The 16,674-nt window shown below is 40.9% G+C and overlaps 1 protein-coding gene across 1 annotated transcript in view; it reads right to left on the reverse strand.

Annotated features, from left to right (window-relative positions):
- SYNPR (synaptoporin) overlaps nucleotides 1-8,025 on the reverse strand; it is a 132,307-nt gene extending 124,282 nt beyond the window's left edge. The window contains exons 1-2 of the mRNA XM_072128739.1: nucleotides 7,686-8,025; nucleotides 7,533-7,598 (exon numbers count right to left, since the gene is read on the reverse strand). Of these exons, the coding sequence (XP_071984840.1) occupies nucleotides 7,533-7,598; nucleotides 7,686-7,703 (84 nt within the window). The 5' untranslated portion in view covers nucleotides 7,704-8,025. The remainder of the gene's footprint in view (nucleotides 1-7,532; nucleotides 7,599-7,685) is intronic.
- Nucleotides 8,026-16,674: the final 8,649 nt, after the last annotated feature.

Raw genomic sequence — 16,674 nt, forward strand, 5'->3', positions numbered from 1 at the left:
AGATCATAATCATAATTCCCCTTCTCTGTGCAGGGTTAAATGGTGAATACCAGTGACTACCTTTAGGTTTATGCAGTAGCCAAGTCCTTCGCATGCACAAGGTCCACATCATTTCAGGAAGCTCCAACACAGTTTTCACCAACTTAGGTTACCAACTACCAGCTGATGCTATTGTACCCCTATGGGTATCTGAGTGGATACTCACTATCAACCAGTACTTGAAGCCTTGAATACTGGAGATTAGGAGTAATTATGGAAAACGGGTCTACATCTTGTGTCCTCCCAACATAAGGATCAAGCCATGGATGTTCCTGCTGGAACACTTTGTGGCAATTGATGATACCATCCGTGTTGAATAGCGGGAGTCCTGCAGAGGGCAGCACAGATGGGAGGCCATGAGACTGGACCAAAAAGAGGGACACAGGTCACACTCACCAAAAGAAGCTTCTTATTCTCATGTGAACCGTGTTGCGACTATGTTGCGTAACGTAGTGGAATACTGACGGCCTGGTAGACCCCCCCGAGACTCAACATCACCAAAAGCACTCACCAAGTTTTATTTTGGTCTATACAGATAATAACCCTCATGTGTGTTCTTGCTATCGACGTAGTGTCCAACTGGGGTTACTTGGCACCATCAAATTAAATTATTATGAGTGGCCACCCTCCATGAACTCCTTGTAGCCTTCAAATTAGGTTAGGAAATAAAAAAGAGATGAGAACTCTAAGATAGAAACTTCAAGATAAATGAATGGCCCAATCTTTTCCCCCTTTGCCAGGGTGGGGTTTACCTCTGGTGGGCTAAATACAAGCCAATCATTAATCGTCTGGTTGAAAAGTTGGCCAACATTCGTTGACCGTGTGTGGAATGCACTCGGAGGAGCCATGTATCAAAACCAGGGGTGGTGACTGGAGCGGCCCTTACTGGGAGGGTGTTGACTCTTTGAGATCAGGAAGTGTCCATACAGGAAAATATTCTTTTTGTGGTAGGGAGCTGATCAGATAAGACATACCGTAGCTCTGCCACCGTGTAGTGTGAGGAAAGCTACCAGCCTGTGCCATCACTGCTGGACCTACGGTAACACATCACAGAGAGGATTTGACTCCAAAATAATGGGAAACTGTGGAAACTTCAAGGTAAAGAAAATTAAATTGGACCACATGATGAACTATATTGTGGCGATGATCTGAAGAAGGAGACGAAGGAGTGATCTAAACAATAAACATTATACAAAAAGAATACTTTCCGATGTGGACACCTTTCCAAAGAGTCAACACCCTCCCAGTAAGCGCTATTCCAGTCTCTACCTCTGGTTTCGATTGAAATTAGGTCGTCTATTGGAGGATTCTGAGCCTTTGTAGGAATTATAACCTGGAATCACTGGAGGATCATTTGGAACTCTGGAGGACCAGCTCAAACCTGAACACACATGTATACAGAAACCCTGCAGGACCGTTGAAGGTCCTCTAAAGGTCCTTAAAATGGTGAATTGACAGCTAACAGAAGGGATCCCCCTATTTTTTCCCAAGAAGTTAGTACTAATATGGGCAGCCTACAAGTTACATTTTTTAATGAATTGACATTTTCTGCCTACCAGAACCACGATTATTGGGGAAAAAAGTAGGTTCCCTTCTGCCGACTTCTGTTATCCTGCGGTTTAAGGGCTCATGGGTGTCCAGAGTTGGACTAGCCAGCTAGAGAACCAGACTAATACAATAAGGGGCTTCAAAAGTCTTATAATAGACAACCTAATTTGAAGGCTACGGAGGATAGGCCTAAATAACTCCAGTCTCACGTTGTGTGTACCAAGAGGCGGCAAACCGGATTGTCATCTCTACAGAGCAATATAAAACATGGTGGATAGACATGGGCCCCATGCGGCCGCCTAAACCGCCAATATTACATTATTAAAACAAATTAGACTTGTAAGAGTCCACATTTTTTCCTACAGCCTAACCTGCCACCTGGCTACATAAAAAAGGCACCTCCATCCTATCCAAAATGTCAGATACCGCATTTGCCTCCTTCAAGGAACCTCGTTCTCGCTCCAACCCATCAGACTATGGATAGGTCCTATACGGTACGCCATACTGTATATAAATATTTCACAAGATTATAATCATTTACAAAATCAGAAAAATTTCACAATCTCCAATCATTAGACCCAAAGCGGAGTAAATAATAAATACACATAGAAACAATATTCATTTCACGTTGCAAAAAATCTCCCCCCATTTGCACGTTCCTCATGCAGCCCCCAGATATCCAGCGCGCTCCTCGCTAAGGAAGTCTGATTAATGCCATATGACGTGCTCTGAACTTTCCGTTCAGCTGCGTTCTGCGGGACTTCAGCCCTACTGGCAATGCAGGTCATGTGACCGGCAAATATCACCGCGGATAAGGATCAGAAAGATAAACAGTGACATTGTTCAGCCAATTACATGTCATCGCAGCGCCGAAATAGACACAACCACAAAGCCTAATTATAAGGAGGAAAACCCAAACTCCTCAGGTCCAGCAACGCTTATACCTATAATTACATGGTGGGGAAGAAAACAATACAGGTAGAGGGACGTAGTAAAGGGCTTATCTATCTCCTATATATTTATTCATAGAAAAGCAGACAGCACTCCAAAAGATCCAAAACTATCTATCTATCTCATATCTATCTATCTATCTATCTATCTATCTATCTATCTATCTATCTCATATCTATATCTATCTATATCTATCTATCTCATATCCATCTGTCTATCTATCTATCCAGGCGCATATTAAGTTGGCCATGCACTTTGGGCGGTATAAAAGTGCTTTGGAGGACCTTCAAAAGTCCTAGAAGGACTGTTATATACACATGTGTTGAGAGTGTAACGTTTTCATGGCCGTAGGGCCTTCTTTTTATTATCTCTATAGGACAGTCAAACTTGACCATTGGTTCAGGTGGTCATGGCCCTCTAGAAGGCTTGGACCCCGGGCAGCCGCCTAAACTGTCTATATTATAATCCACTACTATCTGTTTTCTATCATGTCTGTCTATCTATCTATCTATCTATCTATCTATCTATCTATCTATCTATCTATCCCATATCTATCTATCTATCTATCTATCTATCTATCTATCTCCTATCTATCTATCTATCTATCTATCTATCTCATATCTATCTATCTATCCCATATCTATCTATCTATCTATCTATCTATCTATCTATCTCATATCTATCTATCTATCTATCTATCTATCTCATATCTGTCCATCTATCTATCTCATATCTATCTATCTATCTATGTATCTATCTATCATCTATCTATATATCTATCTCTATATCTATCTATCTATCTATCTATCTATCTATCTCATATCTATCTATCTATCTATCTATCTATCTATCTATCTATCTATCTCATATCTGTCCATCTATCTATCTCATATCTATCTATCTATCTATCTATCTATCTATCTATCATCTATCTATATATCTATCTCTATATCTATCTATCTATCTATCTATCTATCTATCTCATATCTATCTATCTATCTATCTATCATCTATCTATATATCTATCTCTATATCTATCTATCTATCTCATATCTATCTATCTATCTATCTATCTCATATCTATCTATCTATCTATCTATCTATCTATCTCATATCTATCTATCTATCTATCTATCTATCTATCTATCATCTATCTATATATCTATCTCTATATCTATCTATCTATCTATCTATCTCATATCTATCTATCTATCTATCTCATATCTATCTATCTATCTATCTATCTATCTATCTATCTCATATCTATCTATCTAATCTATCTCATATCTATCTATATATCTATCTATCTATCTCATATCTATCTATCTAATCTATCTATCTATCTATCTATCTATCTCATATCTATATCTATCTATATCTATCTATCTCATATCCATCTGTCTATCTATCTATCCAGGCGCATATTAAGTTGGCCATGCACTTTGGGCGGTATAAAAGTGCTTTGGAGGACCTTCAAAAGTCCTAGAAGGACTGTTATATACTCATGTGTTGAGAGTGTAACGTTTTCATGGCCGTAGGGCCTTCTTTTTATTATCTCTATAGGACAGTCAAACTTGACCATTGGTTCAGGTGGTCATGGCCCTCTAGAAGGCTTGGACCCCGGGCAGCCGCCTAAACTGTCTATATTATAATCCACTACTATCTGTTTTCTATCATGTCTGTCTATCTATCTATCTATCTATCTATCTATCTATCTATCTATCTATCCCATATCTATCTATCTATCTATCTATCTCCTATCTATCTATCTATCTATCTATCTCATATCTATCTATCTATCCCATATCTATCTATCTATCTATCTATCTATCTCATATCTATCTATCTATCTATCTATCTATCTATCTATCTATCTCATATCTGTCCATCTATCTATCTCATATCTATCTATCTATCTATGTATCTATCTATCATCTATCTATATATCTATCTCTATATCTATCTATCTATCTATCTATCTATCTATCTCATATCTATCTATCTATCTATCTATCTATCTATCTCATATCTGTCCATCTATCTATCTCATATCTATCTATCTATCTATCTATCTATCATCTATCTATATATCTATCTCTATATCTATCTATCTATCTATCTATCTATCTATCTATCTCATATCTATCTATCTATCTATCATCTATCTATATATCTATCTCTATATCTATCTATCTATCTCATATCTATCTATCTATCTATCTATCTCATATCTATCTATCTATCTATCTATCTATCTATCTATCTCATATCTATCTATCTATCTATCTATCTATCTATCTATCATCTATCTATATATCTATCTCTATATCTATCTATCTATCTATCTATCTCATATCTATCTATCTATCTATCTCATATCTATCTATCTATCTATCTATCTATCTATCTATCTATCTCATATCTATCTATCTAATCTATCTCATATCTATCTATATATCTATCTATCTATCTCATATCTATCTATCTAATCTATCTATCTATCTATCTATCTATCTCATATCTATATCTATCTATATCTATCTATCTCATATCCATCTGTCTATCTATCTATCCAGGCGCATATTAAGTTGGCCATGCACTTTGGGCGGTATAAAAGTGCTTTGGAGGACCTTCAAAAGTCCTAGAAGGACTGTTATATACTCATGTGTTGAGAGTGTAACGTTTTCATGGCCGTAGGGCCTTCTTTTTATTATCTCTATAGGACAGTCAAACTTGACCATTGGTTCAGGTGGTCATGGCCCTCTAGAAGGCTTGGACCCCGGGCAGCCGCCTAAACTGTCTATATTATAATCCACTACTATCTGTTTTCTATCATGTCTGTCTATCTATCTATCTATCTATCTATCTATCTATCTATCTATCTATCTATCCCATATCTATCTATCTATCTATCTATCTATGTATCTATCTATCTCATATCTACTTATTTTATACATCTATCTATCTCATATCTACTTATTTTATACATCTATCTATCTCATATCTACTTATTTTATACATCTATCTATCTCATATCTATCTATGCAACTATTTCATCTCTTTCCACATCCCTATCCATCTATGCGTCCATCTACTTATCTCCATCTCCTATCAGTCCACCTCTCTCTCTGTCTCTATCTATCTTTCCATGTATCTATCCTTCCCCTTACATTCTCTTGTTCTGTAGCAGAAATCATTCTGACAGGTCGTACGCTAAGGGACAAATGATTTCACTGAGCTAGTTACCAAGCCATCCCTAAACATACCCAGGTTATGTAATGTAATAGCATCTACACCACTGGACTCCTTCCTGGGCTTAGGGAAAGTGAGGTCTTAGCTGCTGCAGAATCTCTTAGATCGTAAAGCAGCTGCTATAATTGATTGGTTGTGGATTTTCGATTTCAAAACAGCAGCTGGGATTTTCTAGATATTTATAAGTTAAGATGAAGATTGCACAATTGTGTATATATGTGTATTACAGGGGGGAGAGGAATTGTGACTATTTTATGTGTATACTCTTTATCTATCTATCTATCTATCTATCTATCTATCTATCTATCTATCTCATATCTATCTACCTTCAGTATTTCTATCCATTTCTTTATTTTATCTGTGTATCTATGATCTGAGTTATTCTTTCTCTATCTCATATCTATCCATTTGTGTATTTATATCTATCCGTCGAGAGCTCTCATTTCACACATCTGTATCTATCTATCTATCTATCTATCTATCTATCTATCTATCTATCTATCTCCTATCTATCTCCTATCTATCTATCTATCTATCTATCTCCTATCTATCTATCTATCTATCTATCTATCTATCTATCTATCTCATATCTTTCTATCTATCTATCTATCTATCTATCTCATATCTATCTATCTCATATCTATCTCATAATTATCTATTTATATCTATCTATTTATATCTATCTATCTATTATCTATCTATCTATCTCATATCTATCTCATATCTATCTATCTAGAAAAAATAAAAAAGCAGCACTCCAAAGTCTATCTATCTATCTATCTATCTATCTATCTCATATCTATCTATATATCTATCTATCTATCTATCCATCTATCCCATATCTATCTATCTATCTATCTATCTATCTATCTATCTATCCATCTATCTCATATCTATCTATCTATCCATCTATCTATCTCATATCTATCTATCTATCCATCTATCTATCTATCTATCTCATATCTATCTATCTATCCATCTATCTCATATCTATCTATCTATCTATCTATCTATCTATCTCATATCTATCTATCTATCTAGCTATCTATCTATCTATCTATCTATCTCATATCTATCTATCCATCTATCTCATATCTATCTATCTATCTATCTATCTATCTATCTATCTATCTATCTATCTATCTCATATCTATCTATCTATCTATCTATCTCATATCTATCTATCTATCTATCTATCTCATATCTATCCTATCTATCTCATATCTATCTATCCGTCTATCTCATATCTATCTATATATCTATTTATTATTTATTATCTATATTTCTATAAAATTTATCAAATCCATTTATCTATCTTTCTACTATCTAAAATGATCTATCTCACTATCTATAATCTATCAATCTATTATTGATCTATTTATTATCTGTCTGTCATCTATAGACTATCTATCTCTATCTATTGTTTATGTATGTAAGTATCTATCTTTATATCTATCATCTATGAACTATCTATTTATTATCTATCTATCGATTATCAATCTCTCTGATATAGATATATTTGGTGTCAGACAAGCATGAAATATTGAAACCTCCTCTCAAGGACACACATAATAATCCGTACAGCCACAACATAACATTTCCCAGTTTCCACATTGGTTTCCTCGCCACATTCTATAGATACGACTGCAAAACAGGTGTTCCAAAACCGTCGCCCCCACCCTACCCCGCTCTAGTAGAGATGGGGGGGAGTCCACAGATGAATAAAAGGGAGGACAACTCACCCATTCCAAGATACGAAGAAAAGCCAAGGGTTCTTTCACTATCCGAAAAGACCCCGATGTTGTGATCTTTGGAGGGAAAGAAAGAATATATTTAGCAGAATTGTAACACAATGGATGGAAGATGCCCCCTCGCCCCCTCGGCCGGGCTCTCACCTGGTTCACAAGGTCCATCCTGGCTTTTCGGCGGTGAAATAAGTTAAATTGTTAGTATATTAAAGGCTTGGACTCAGGGGCTTCCACGATGTAGACGGGGAGGCAGCGCTCATCGCACACTTTTATTCTAACATAACCAGCGACACAGTGAGAGTGAGCGGGGAAAGTGAGCCCTCCCTCTGGGTCCTAAAGACCGCCATGTACCCAGCTTACTGCTTACTGACTGATTCTTCTTTACTTCTTATCGTATTCCCCAAAATCTTTTGCTGAACTCCAAAAATTTTTTTGCTAATTTTGCAAATCTCCATATATTCCATCTTAATTTATACCATTGCAATGATATCTAGCTGACCTAGAACGCAGAGCTCGTCCTATTATATCTAACGGAGCAAGCGGAAAGGGAATATTTATGATGACCACCCCCCTCCCTTATTGATATGAACTTTAATGGGTTGTCTGAAGGTTACAAAACATGGCAGCTTTCTTCCAAAAACTCAGCTCGTGACCATGGGCAGTGCATGGTATTGCAACTGAGCTCCATTCATCTCTACACAGCTGACCTGCAATACCAGCAGAAACCATTAGCACTGTTGGCGCTATTTTTGGAACAAATCAAATTAAGCAATTTTTATTCAGGTTTTTCATACACCTTAATATATCATAGTTTATACAGTTGATAAAAGACACATGTCCTTCAAGTTCAACCAAGGAAGGGAAGGTGGATCTTCCATACAACAACAGCTTCCTTATATAATGGTACTATCTGAAATGTACATTGGTAGTGTTACATTGTAGAGATGAAAATCGGACACATTTTTGATACTTTAGATACTTTTGTTACTTTAGATACTATTCCCTGTCTAGGATTATTTTGAAATGAAAGTGAGTTGCCAACTGCGCCTAACCCTCCTTTCGTTCCTCTCCAGGAGATGCAGTTCTCATAATCTGACACATATATAAGGAATCACTAGTGATTGACACAAAAAAAAGTAAAAACAGAAAACAGAAACATTGGAGCTTATTTACTAAGGTTCAGCGGATCGCATTTCCGTTGGATTTCCCGGCATTTTCGGGATTTGCGATGCTGGGACAGGTATTTAGAAGGGGATTGTGTCGCATGCGATTGAATTGTGCTGCTTCTATGTGACACAAATAGGGTGGCGGGCCGTCGGACAATCCGACTGATTCGGACTGAGTGGGATTTAACATTCAAAGGGCCACATTTATCACTTGTTTTTTCTGTTGTTTTTGCGCCTTTTCGTTTAGGCGCACCGTTTTTGCGCCATTTTTGCGATTAAACGTCAAATTAGCCGTGCAGCTAAAATAACCACCTTTCCCTCATCTATCGTTCAATTCCAGATGTTTTGCTGCGCCTAATGATATTCATCACGTGCGACTTTTGCATTTAGGCGCAAAAACGGGCGCAAAAACACTCCAGCCCGAAGGTGGCGTTAACTGAGAAGAAAGCACTGAGCCCCTTTGCAGAACAGCTCATTTCTAGCAGCAGAGCTCAGCCAGACACTGGAACATATAATAGATACATTAGATACACTGCAGACAGGAGCTGCAGACTCTATTTACAGTTCATCACTTCTATTTACAAAATATTCTGCAAAACGCTGAGCTCACAGCAAGAGCAAGAGAAGTTTGCACAAGTTTGCAGATACTACAAATAAGTGTCCCCCATGTAATTCTGCACAGTGTCTGAGGGGGATAATGTGCAGAATTACAGGGGTGCAGCAGGAGACCAGCACTGGGGGATCCCTCCAGGAGAAGCCACTGCTGAGGAGGTCACAGGGTGCTGGGTGTCACACACCTGGGTGCTGCTGTGAGTGTTATCTTCATTCTGGGCTGCGGGAGAAGCAGAGAGGAGCTTGTAGCAGGATGACATGTAAGTCCCCGAATCTAACATTGCGCCTAAACTGCGCCTAAACTGTATTAAAGTAAAGTGATTAATAAGAGGCAGAAAATATACTTATCACAGATGGTTGTAGCTTGTGATAATTCTGGCAAAACAGTGCGCCCGAGTTTAGGCGCAACTACTACACTTAGGCGCACAAAAGTGATAAATGTGGCCCAAATTGTGTTGCAAGCCAATGCACTTACATGCACCAGGAAGAAGAAGGTGAACTCCGGGGACCTGAGCGGGGAAGCGACACATGCAGGATGTGGGGCGCACGATCTTAGTGAATTGCAGCACAGTGCATTCCGGTCAGATCGCGCAGAACGGGTAAGTAAATGTGCCCCATTATCCATAAACATTTACTATTGCCCATTAATCCCTCCTTACTGGTATCTCCTACTACTATTCTCTGAAGTTTGAGCTGTTGGCCCAATTTTTGCGGAGAGTATCTGTTAGAATGAAGGGTGATTGCTTTCTTGTATGCACAATTGGTATTGAATTGTTTGAGTACCTCTTGGATTCCCGGGAAAACCTTTTTCTTTCCAGTGTCTGGTTATAATTAGCTTTGTGGACATGAGTATATGAGCTATTATTAATGGTGCTCTGTGTGGTATCTTACCTATACCTTTGAGCAGTAGTGCCAATTCTGGTGTGGATGGGTATTGGGAATATTTAGATTTTATATGACCCTCTACGCTGCTTGCCATAGTGGTTGTATTTTGGGCATGTCCATAACGTATGTAACAAAGTTCCCTTTTGGCCACATAATCTCAAACATCCCGACAGGGCTGGCGTTAGGGCATTTGCCCAGGGCCCCTTGTCCTAAAGGGGCCCCCTGCATGTGGACTTTTGTGGGAAGAGGATGTATTGCTCTTTTCATACCCCTTGGTTGAATGCCAGAGTGTAGATGCTAATCATCTATCTCCTGTCTATATATCTATCATCTATCCGTCTCCTATAATCTGTCTATTTCCTATCTATATATCTGTCAATCTGACCATTTATCTATCCATCTATCAATCTCTCGTCTACTGTATCTATCTGTCTATCTATAAATCTATCATCTTTCATATTTATCTACAAAGTGTTATCATTGTGCAGGGCTGAACGAGCCTCTTACTGACTGTGACTGTTCATAAAATAGTTTTATTTTGGGGCCCCACTTTGTCTAAAACTGGCCCTGCATCACGGAGGGGTGGAGGGGATTATTTTGTTCAGTCTAACTGGGGTCAATTACCACCTCATGTAAGTTTTTTCAATTGCTTCTTGCTGTGATTTTTTTTCGCTGATAACGTTTTGTTCCAAAGTTCCTTAGTTAAGGTCTTTTCCTATGCACGCCTATATGGAAGCTTACTTAAAGGGAACCTGTCACCACATATTCACATATACAGCTAGTGACAGGTTCCTATAGATCTCTATCAACTAACTGACCCCCTTCTTATACCTAAAAATGGTTTACCTTACATCCACAAAAATCACCTTTTATCTCTGCATTACTTGCCATCAGAGGAGGGTGTGTACTGCTCGGTTGGCCCCTCCCATCTAATCCTCCGCATGCCCTATGCCTCCTTACTGGTCACAGTTCATGTCATGTGACCAGAGTGACATCATTGCAGGTCCTTTAGCCTCTTAACAATAGCAAACTGTACCCCATGCACATATCTGACCGCATGAAGTCACAGCAGCCTCCATGGACTTCTACTCCGCTCCATCCTCCATGGAGGCTGCTGTAATTTCATGTAATCACATACATGGGGTACTGTTTGCTATTCTTAGAAGGCTAAAGGACCTGCGATGATGTCACTGGTCACATGTCATGAATGTAACATAAGGCACCGTGTAAAATAATTGACACAATATTTCCCATCTGTACTTAGAGCTTTATAGGTCTGTAGGTGCCTATTAGCAGACATTCCCTAAGTACAAGGAGGCAGAGCAGTGATTTGAAGAGACACAGAGCTGTCAGTCACAATAATGGGGCGTGGCTCACTGCCAGCCTGAGAGAGAGAAGAGTCACAGATACCAGACATGAGTCACAAAACCTAATTTGCATATCAGAAAAATATCTATAATTAAGGTACAGGGCCTTACTGGCAGCTAATTTTAGGTGATGTGGGGAGGACTTGTAATCCTTTATCAGCAGTAATTGTTACTAAGGGTGGTCAAAATCTGGTGACAGGCCCCTTTTAATTTGTCCCTCACCCCCAAGCCATTGTAAAACCAAGATACCCCCTTCTTACAATATGTTGGTTCCTGCATGAATTAAATGACTCATTTCAGGTTCACACCACTTGGCATTGTCAAGCAGCTCCTTTTTTTAGATTGCTGTATATTTCCTCATGTGTGAGTTGTTTGGATGTGGTGAGATGTGTAAATGTGTTAAGTTTCCCTTCTTTGGTAATTTTGAAGAGATTTTGGATCGCCCCAGCCTGGCTCCTAATTTTTTTGTACTCTTGGACAACCCCTTTAAGGTTGGGTATGTCATATTCTAGAAATTTCAGTGGTACAAGTGACATTGGGAGGTTGGACTTTTCCCTTGGTGCTGAAAGCAAAATCCACCAGTCGATATCTGTCGCTTGTATGATAATAATAATAATAATAATAAACTTTATTTCTATAGCGCCATCATATTCCGTAGGTTTACAAATTATAGGGGACAGATACACATATAATATTACATAGTACAAAGTCATATGGAACAATAGGAGTGAGGGCCCTGGTCACAGGAGCTTACAGTCTATGAGGATGAGGGGGTGACACAGGAGCTTACAGTCTATGAGGATAGGGGGTGACACAAGAGCTTACAGTCTATGAGGATGAGGGGGTGACACAAGAGCTTACAGTCTATGAGGATGAGGGGGTGACACAAGAGCTTACAGTCTATGAGAATGAGGGGGTGACACAAGAGCTTACAGTCTATGAGAATGAGGGGGTGACACAAGAGCTTACAGTCTATGAGAATGAGGGGGGTGACACAAGAGCTTACAGTCTATGAGAATGAGGGGGTGACACAAGAGCTTACAGTCTATGAGAATGAGGGGGTGACACAAGAGCTTACAGTCTATGAGGATGAGGGGTTGACACAAGAGCTTACAATCTATGAGGATGAGGGGGTGACACAAGAGCTTACAGTCTATGAGGATGAGGGGGTGACACAAGAGCTTACAGTCTATGAGGATGAGGAGGTGACAAAAAAAGCTTACAGTCTATGAGGATGAGGGGGGTGACACAAGAGCTTACAGTCTATGAGGATGAGGAGGTGACACAAAAGCTTACAGTCTATGAGGATGAGGGGGGTGACACAAGAGCTTACAGTCTATGAGGATGAGGGGGTGACACAAGAGCTTACAGTCTATGAGGATGAGGGGTTGACACAAGAGCTTACAGTCTATGAGGATGAGGGGGTTACACAAGGGCTTACAGTCTATGAGGATGAGGAGGTGACACAAGAGTTTTACAGTCTATGAGGATGAGGAGGTGACACAAGAGCTTACAGTCTATGAGAATGAGGGGGTGACACAAGAGCTTACAGTCTATGAGGATGAGGGGTGACACAAGAGCTTACAGTCTATGAGGATGAGGGGGTGACACAAGAGCTTACAGTCTATGAGGATGAGGGGGTGACACAAGAGCTTACAGTCTATGAGGATGAGGAGGTGACACAAGAGTTTACAGTCTATGACGATGAGGAGGTGACACAAGAGCTTACAGTCTATGAGGATGAGGGGGTGACACAAGAGCTTACAGTCTATGAGGATGAGGGGGGACACAAGAGCTTACAGTCTATGAGGATGATGGGGACACAAGAGCTTACAGTCTATAAGGATGAGGGGGTGACACAAGAGCTTACAGTCTATGAGGATGAGGGGGTGACACAAGAGCTTACAGTGTATGAGGATGAGGGTGTGACACAAGAGCTTACAGTCTATAGGGATAAGGGAGTGACATAAGAGCTTACAGTCTATGGGTATGAGGAGGTGACACAAGAGCTTACAGTCTATGAGGATGAGGGGGTGACACAAGAGCTTACAGTCTATGAGGATGAGGGGGGACACAAGAGCTTACAGTCTATGAGGATGAGGGGGTGACACAAGAGCTTACAGTCTATGAGGATGAGGGGGGACACAAGAGCTTACAGTCTATGAGGATGAGGGGGTGATACAAGAGCTTACAGTCTATGAGGATGAGGGGGTGACACAAGAGCTTACAGTCTATGAGGATGAGGGGGTGACACAAGAGCTTACAGTCTATGAGAATGAGGGGGTGACACAAGAGCTTACAGTCTATGAGAATGAGGGGGTGACACAAGAGCTTACAGTCTATGAGAATGAGGGGGGTGACACAAGAGCTTACAGTCTATGAGAATGAGGGGGTGACACAAGAGCTTACAGTCTATGAGAATGAGGGGGTGACACAAGAGCTTACAGTCTATGAGGATGAGGGGTTGACACAAGAGCTTACAATCTATGAGGATGAGGGGGTGACACAAGAGCTTACAGTCTATGAGGATGAGGGGGTGACACAAGAGCTTACAGTCTATGAGGATGAGGAGGTGACAAAAAAAGCTTACAGTCTATGAGGATGAGGGGGGTGACACAAGAGCTTACAGTCTATGAGGATGAGGAGGTGACACAAAAGCTTACAGTCTATGAGGATGAGGGGGGTGACACAAGAGCTTACAGTCTATGAGGATGAGGGGGTGACACAAGAGCTTACAGTCTATGAGGATGAGGGGGTGACACAAGAGCTTACAGTCTATGAGGATGAGGGGGTTACACAAGGGCTTACAGTCTATGAGGATGAGGAGGTGACACAAGAGTTTTACAGTCTATGAGGATGAGGAGGTGACACAAGAGCTTACAGTCTATGAGAATGAGGGGGTGACACAAGAGCTTACAGTCTATGAGGATGAGGGGTGACACAAGAGCTTACAGTCTATGAGGATGAGGGGGTGACACAAGAGCTTACAGTCTATGAGGATGAGGGGGTGACACAAGAGCTTACAGTCTATGAGGATGAGGAGGTGACACAAGAGTTTACAGTCTATGACGATGAGGAGGTGACACAAGAGCTTACAGTCTATGAGGATGAGGGGGTGACACAAGAGCTTACAGTCTATGAGGATGAGGGGGGACACAAGAGCTTACAGTCTATGAGGATGATGGGGACACAAGAGCTTACAGTCTATAAGGATGAGGGGGTGACACAAGAGCTTACAGTCTATGAGGATGAGGGGGTGACACAAGAGCTTACAGTGTATGAGGATGAGGGTGTGACACAAGAGCTTACAGTCTATAGGGATAAGGGAGTGACATAAGAGCTTACAGTCTATGGGTATGAGGAGGTGACACAAGAGCTTACAGTCTATGAGGATGAGGGGGTGACACAAGAGCTTACAGTCTATGAGGATGAGGGGGGACACAAGAGCTTACAGTCTATGAGGATGAGGGGGTGACACAAGAGCTTACAGTCTATGAGGATGAGGGGGGACACAAGAGCTTACAGTCTATGAGGATGAGGGGGTGATACAAGAGCTTACAGTCTATGAGGATGAGGGAGTGAAACAAGAGCTTACAGTCTATGAGGATGAGGGGGGACACAAGAGCTTACAGTCTATGAGGATGAGGGGGTGACACAAGAGCTTGCAGTCTATGAGGATGAGGGGGTGACACAGGAGCTTACAGTCTATGAGGATGAGGGGGTGACACAGGAGCTTACAGTCTATGAGGATGAGGGGGTGATACAAGAGCACCTGGGCATATTTTTTGTAATATGCCTCAAGTTGTTCATCTGGTCCTGGATTTTTATTGGTCGGCAAGTGTTAGTGTAGCAATCCATAAATGCATTTGAGATTTCCTTAGGGGACACTATTTTATCTCCTCCTAGGCACGCTGATGTCATGGTGCTTGGTATGGGGCAACCCCTTAGTGTCCGTAGTATATGTACCTGGATAATGGATGGGGAGCCCTTGGTGGTACAGCTGTATCCAGGGAACAGACGGAGGCAACGTGGTGCAAAATAACTCACAGCTCTTTATTAGCACAACTGCCGGCAACGGGCCAAAAGGTCTTGTTACAGATGCCGGATTGTTGGATATTCCAGATTACTGGAGTGGTCATGGAGAGTGATCCTCAGGAGTAGATTCACCAGCCTGGTAGTAGATACATTCCGAAAATGGTGGTAGAGTGTCCTAATAATGCTGCTCGTTCCATCTAGGGGATGAGGGGAGTGTTTTTACCAAGTTTTCTGCCATCTGTAATAACGAAATATAGACTTTGTAAAAGGCGTGCAGACTGACGGCACCCAAGCACCTCTCGGCTTCCCTCGGACTTTAATTTATGCACTCCCCTTGCAGCAAGCCGCCTCCAGCTACCGACCGGGAAATTACGATCCGGCTGGTGATGTCGGAGCCGGGGCATGCAGAGAGCGAGGCTTGTGCTCTCTCCCACTTCTCCGGCCAGGAGCAGGAAGAGGCTTGCAGTGGGGGGCGTGCATAAATTAGAAGCCGGGAAAGCCGAGAGCCACTCGGCGCCATCAGCCTGCATGCCTCTGCCTCTTTTACAAAGTAATCATTTCGTATGTAAAGATGCAGAAATTGGTGCATGATATACACCCGGGGCTTAATCCTTAGGCAATTACCGTATTGTATATGCTGATGGGATATAGGCTGTAAGTGAAGTGCTTACATATGACAACACTTTTCCGTCTTTGTCAACAGTGGTACCAGCGCCTCGAAGGCATAAAGGGAAGACGTGCGCTCCGATAATTACACTTTTTGTGTGATAAGTATCCACTTTGTGCCGCCTGCAGGAATATGATAAAAGGTTGAGCATCTCTGAGATGTGGATTAGCCAAAGCTTTATACCCGGGCACTAGAACATGGAGTACGACGATTAAAGCCTCTGAATGTATCAGACAGATAGGATCTTTTGAAGAACCGCAGAAAGGTCAAATTGTTTCTTTCATCGACTGTAATGTGTTTTTTGGCATTCATCGTCAACATAAAGCCCAATCAGAAATTCTGAGCGATGTGTTGGCTTCTGCTAATCCTCCTGCCGGGCCACCCGCGCCTGAGGCCGCAATCCT

The sequence above is a fragment of the Engystomops pustulosus genome, chromosome 10, assembly GCF_040894005.1.
Source record: "Engystomops pustulosus chromosome 10, aEngPut4.maternal, whole genome shotgun sequence".
NCBI classification, from domain to species: domain Eukaryota; kingdom Metazoa; phylum Chordata; class Amphibia; order Anura; family Leptodactylidae; genus Engystomops; species Engystomops pustulosus.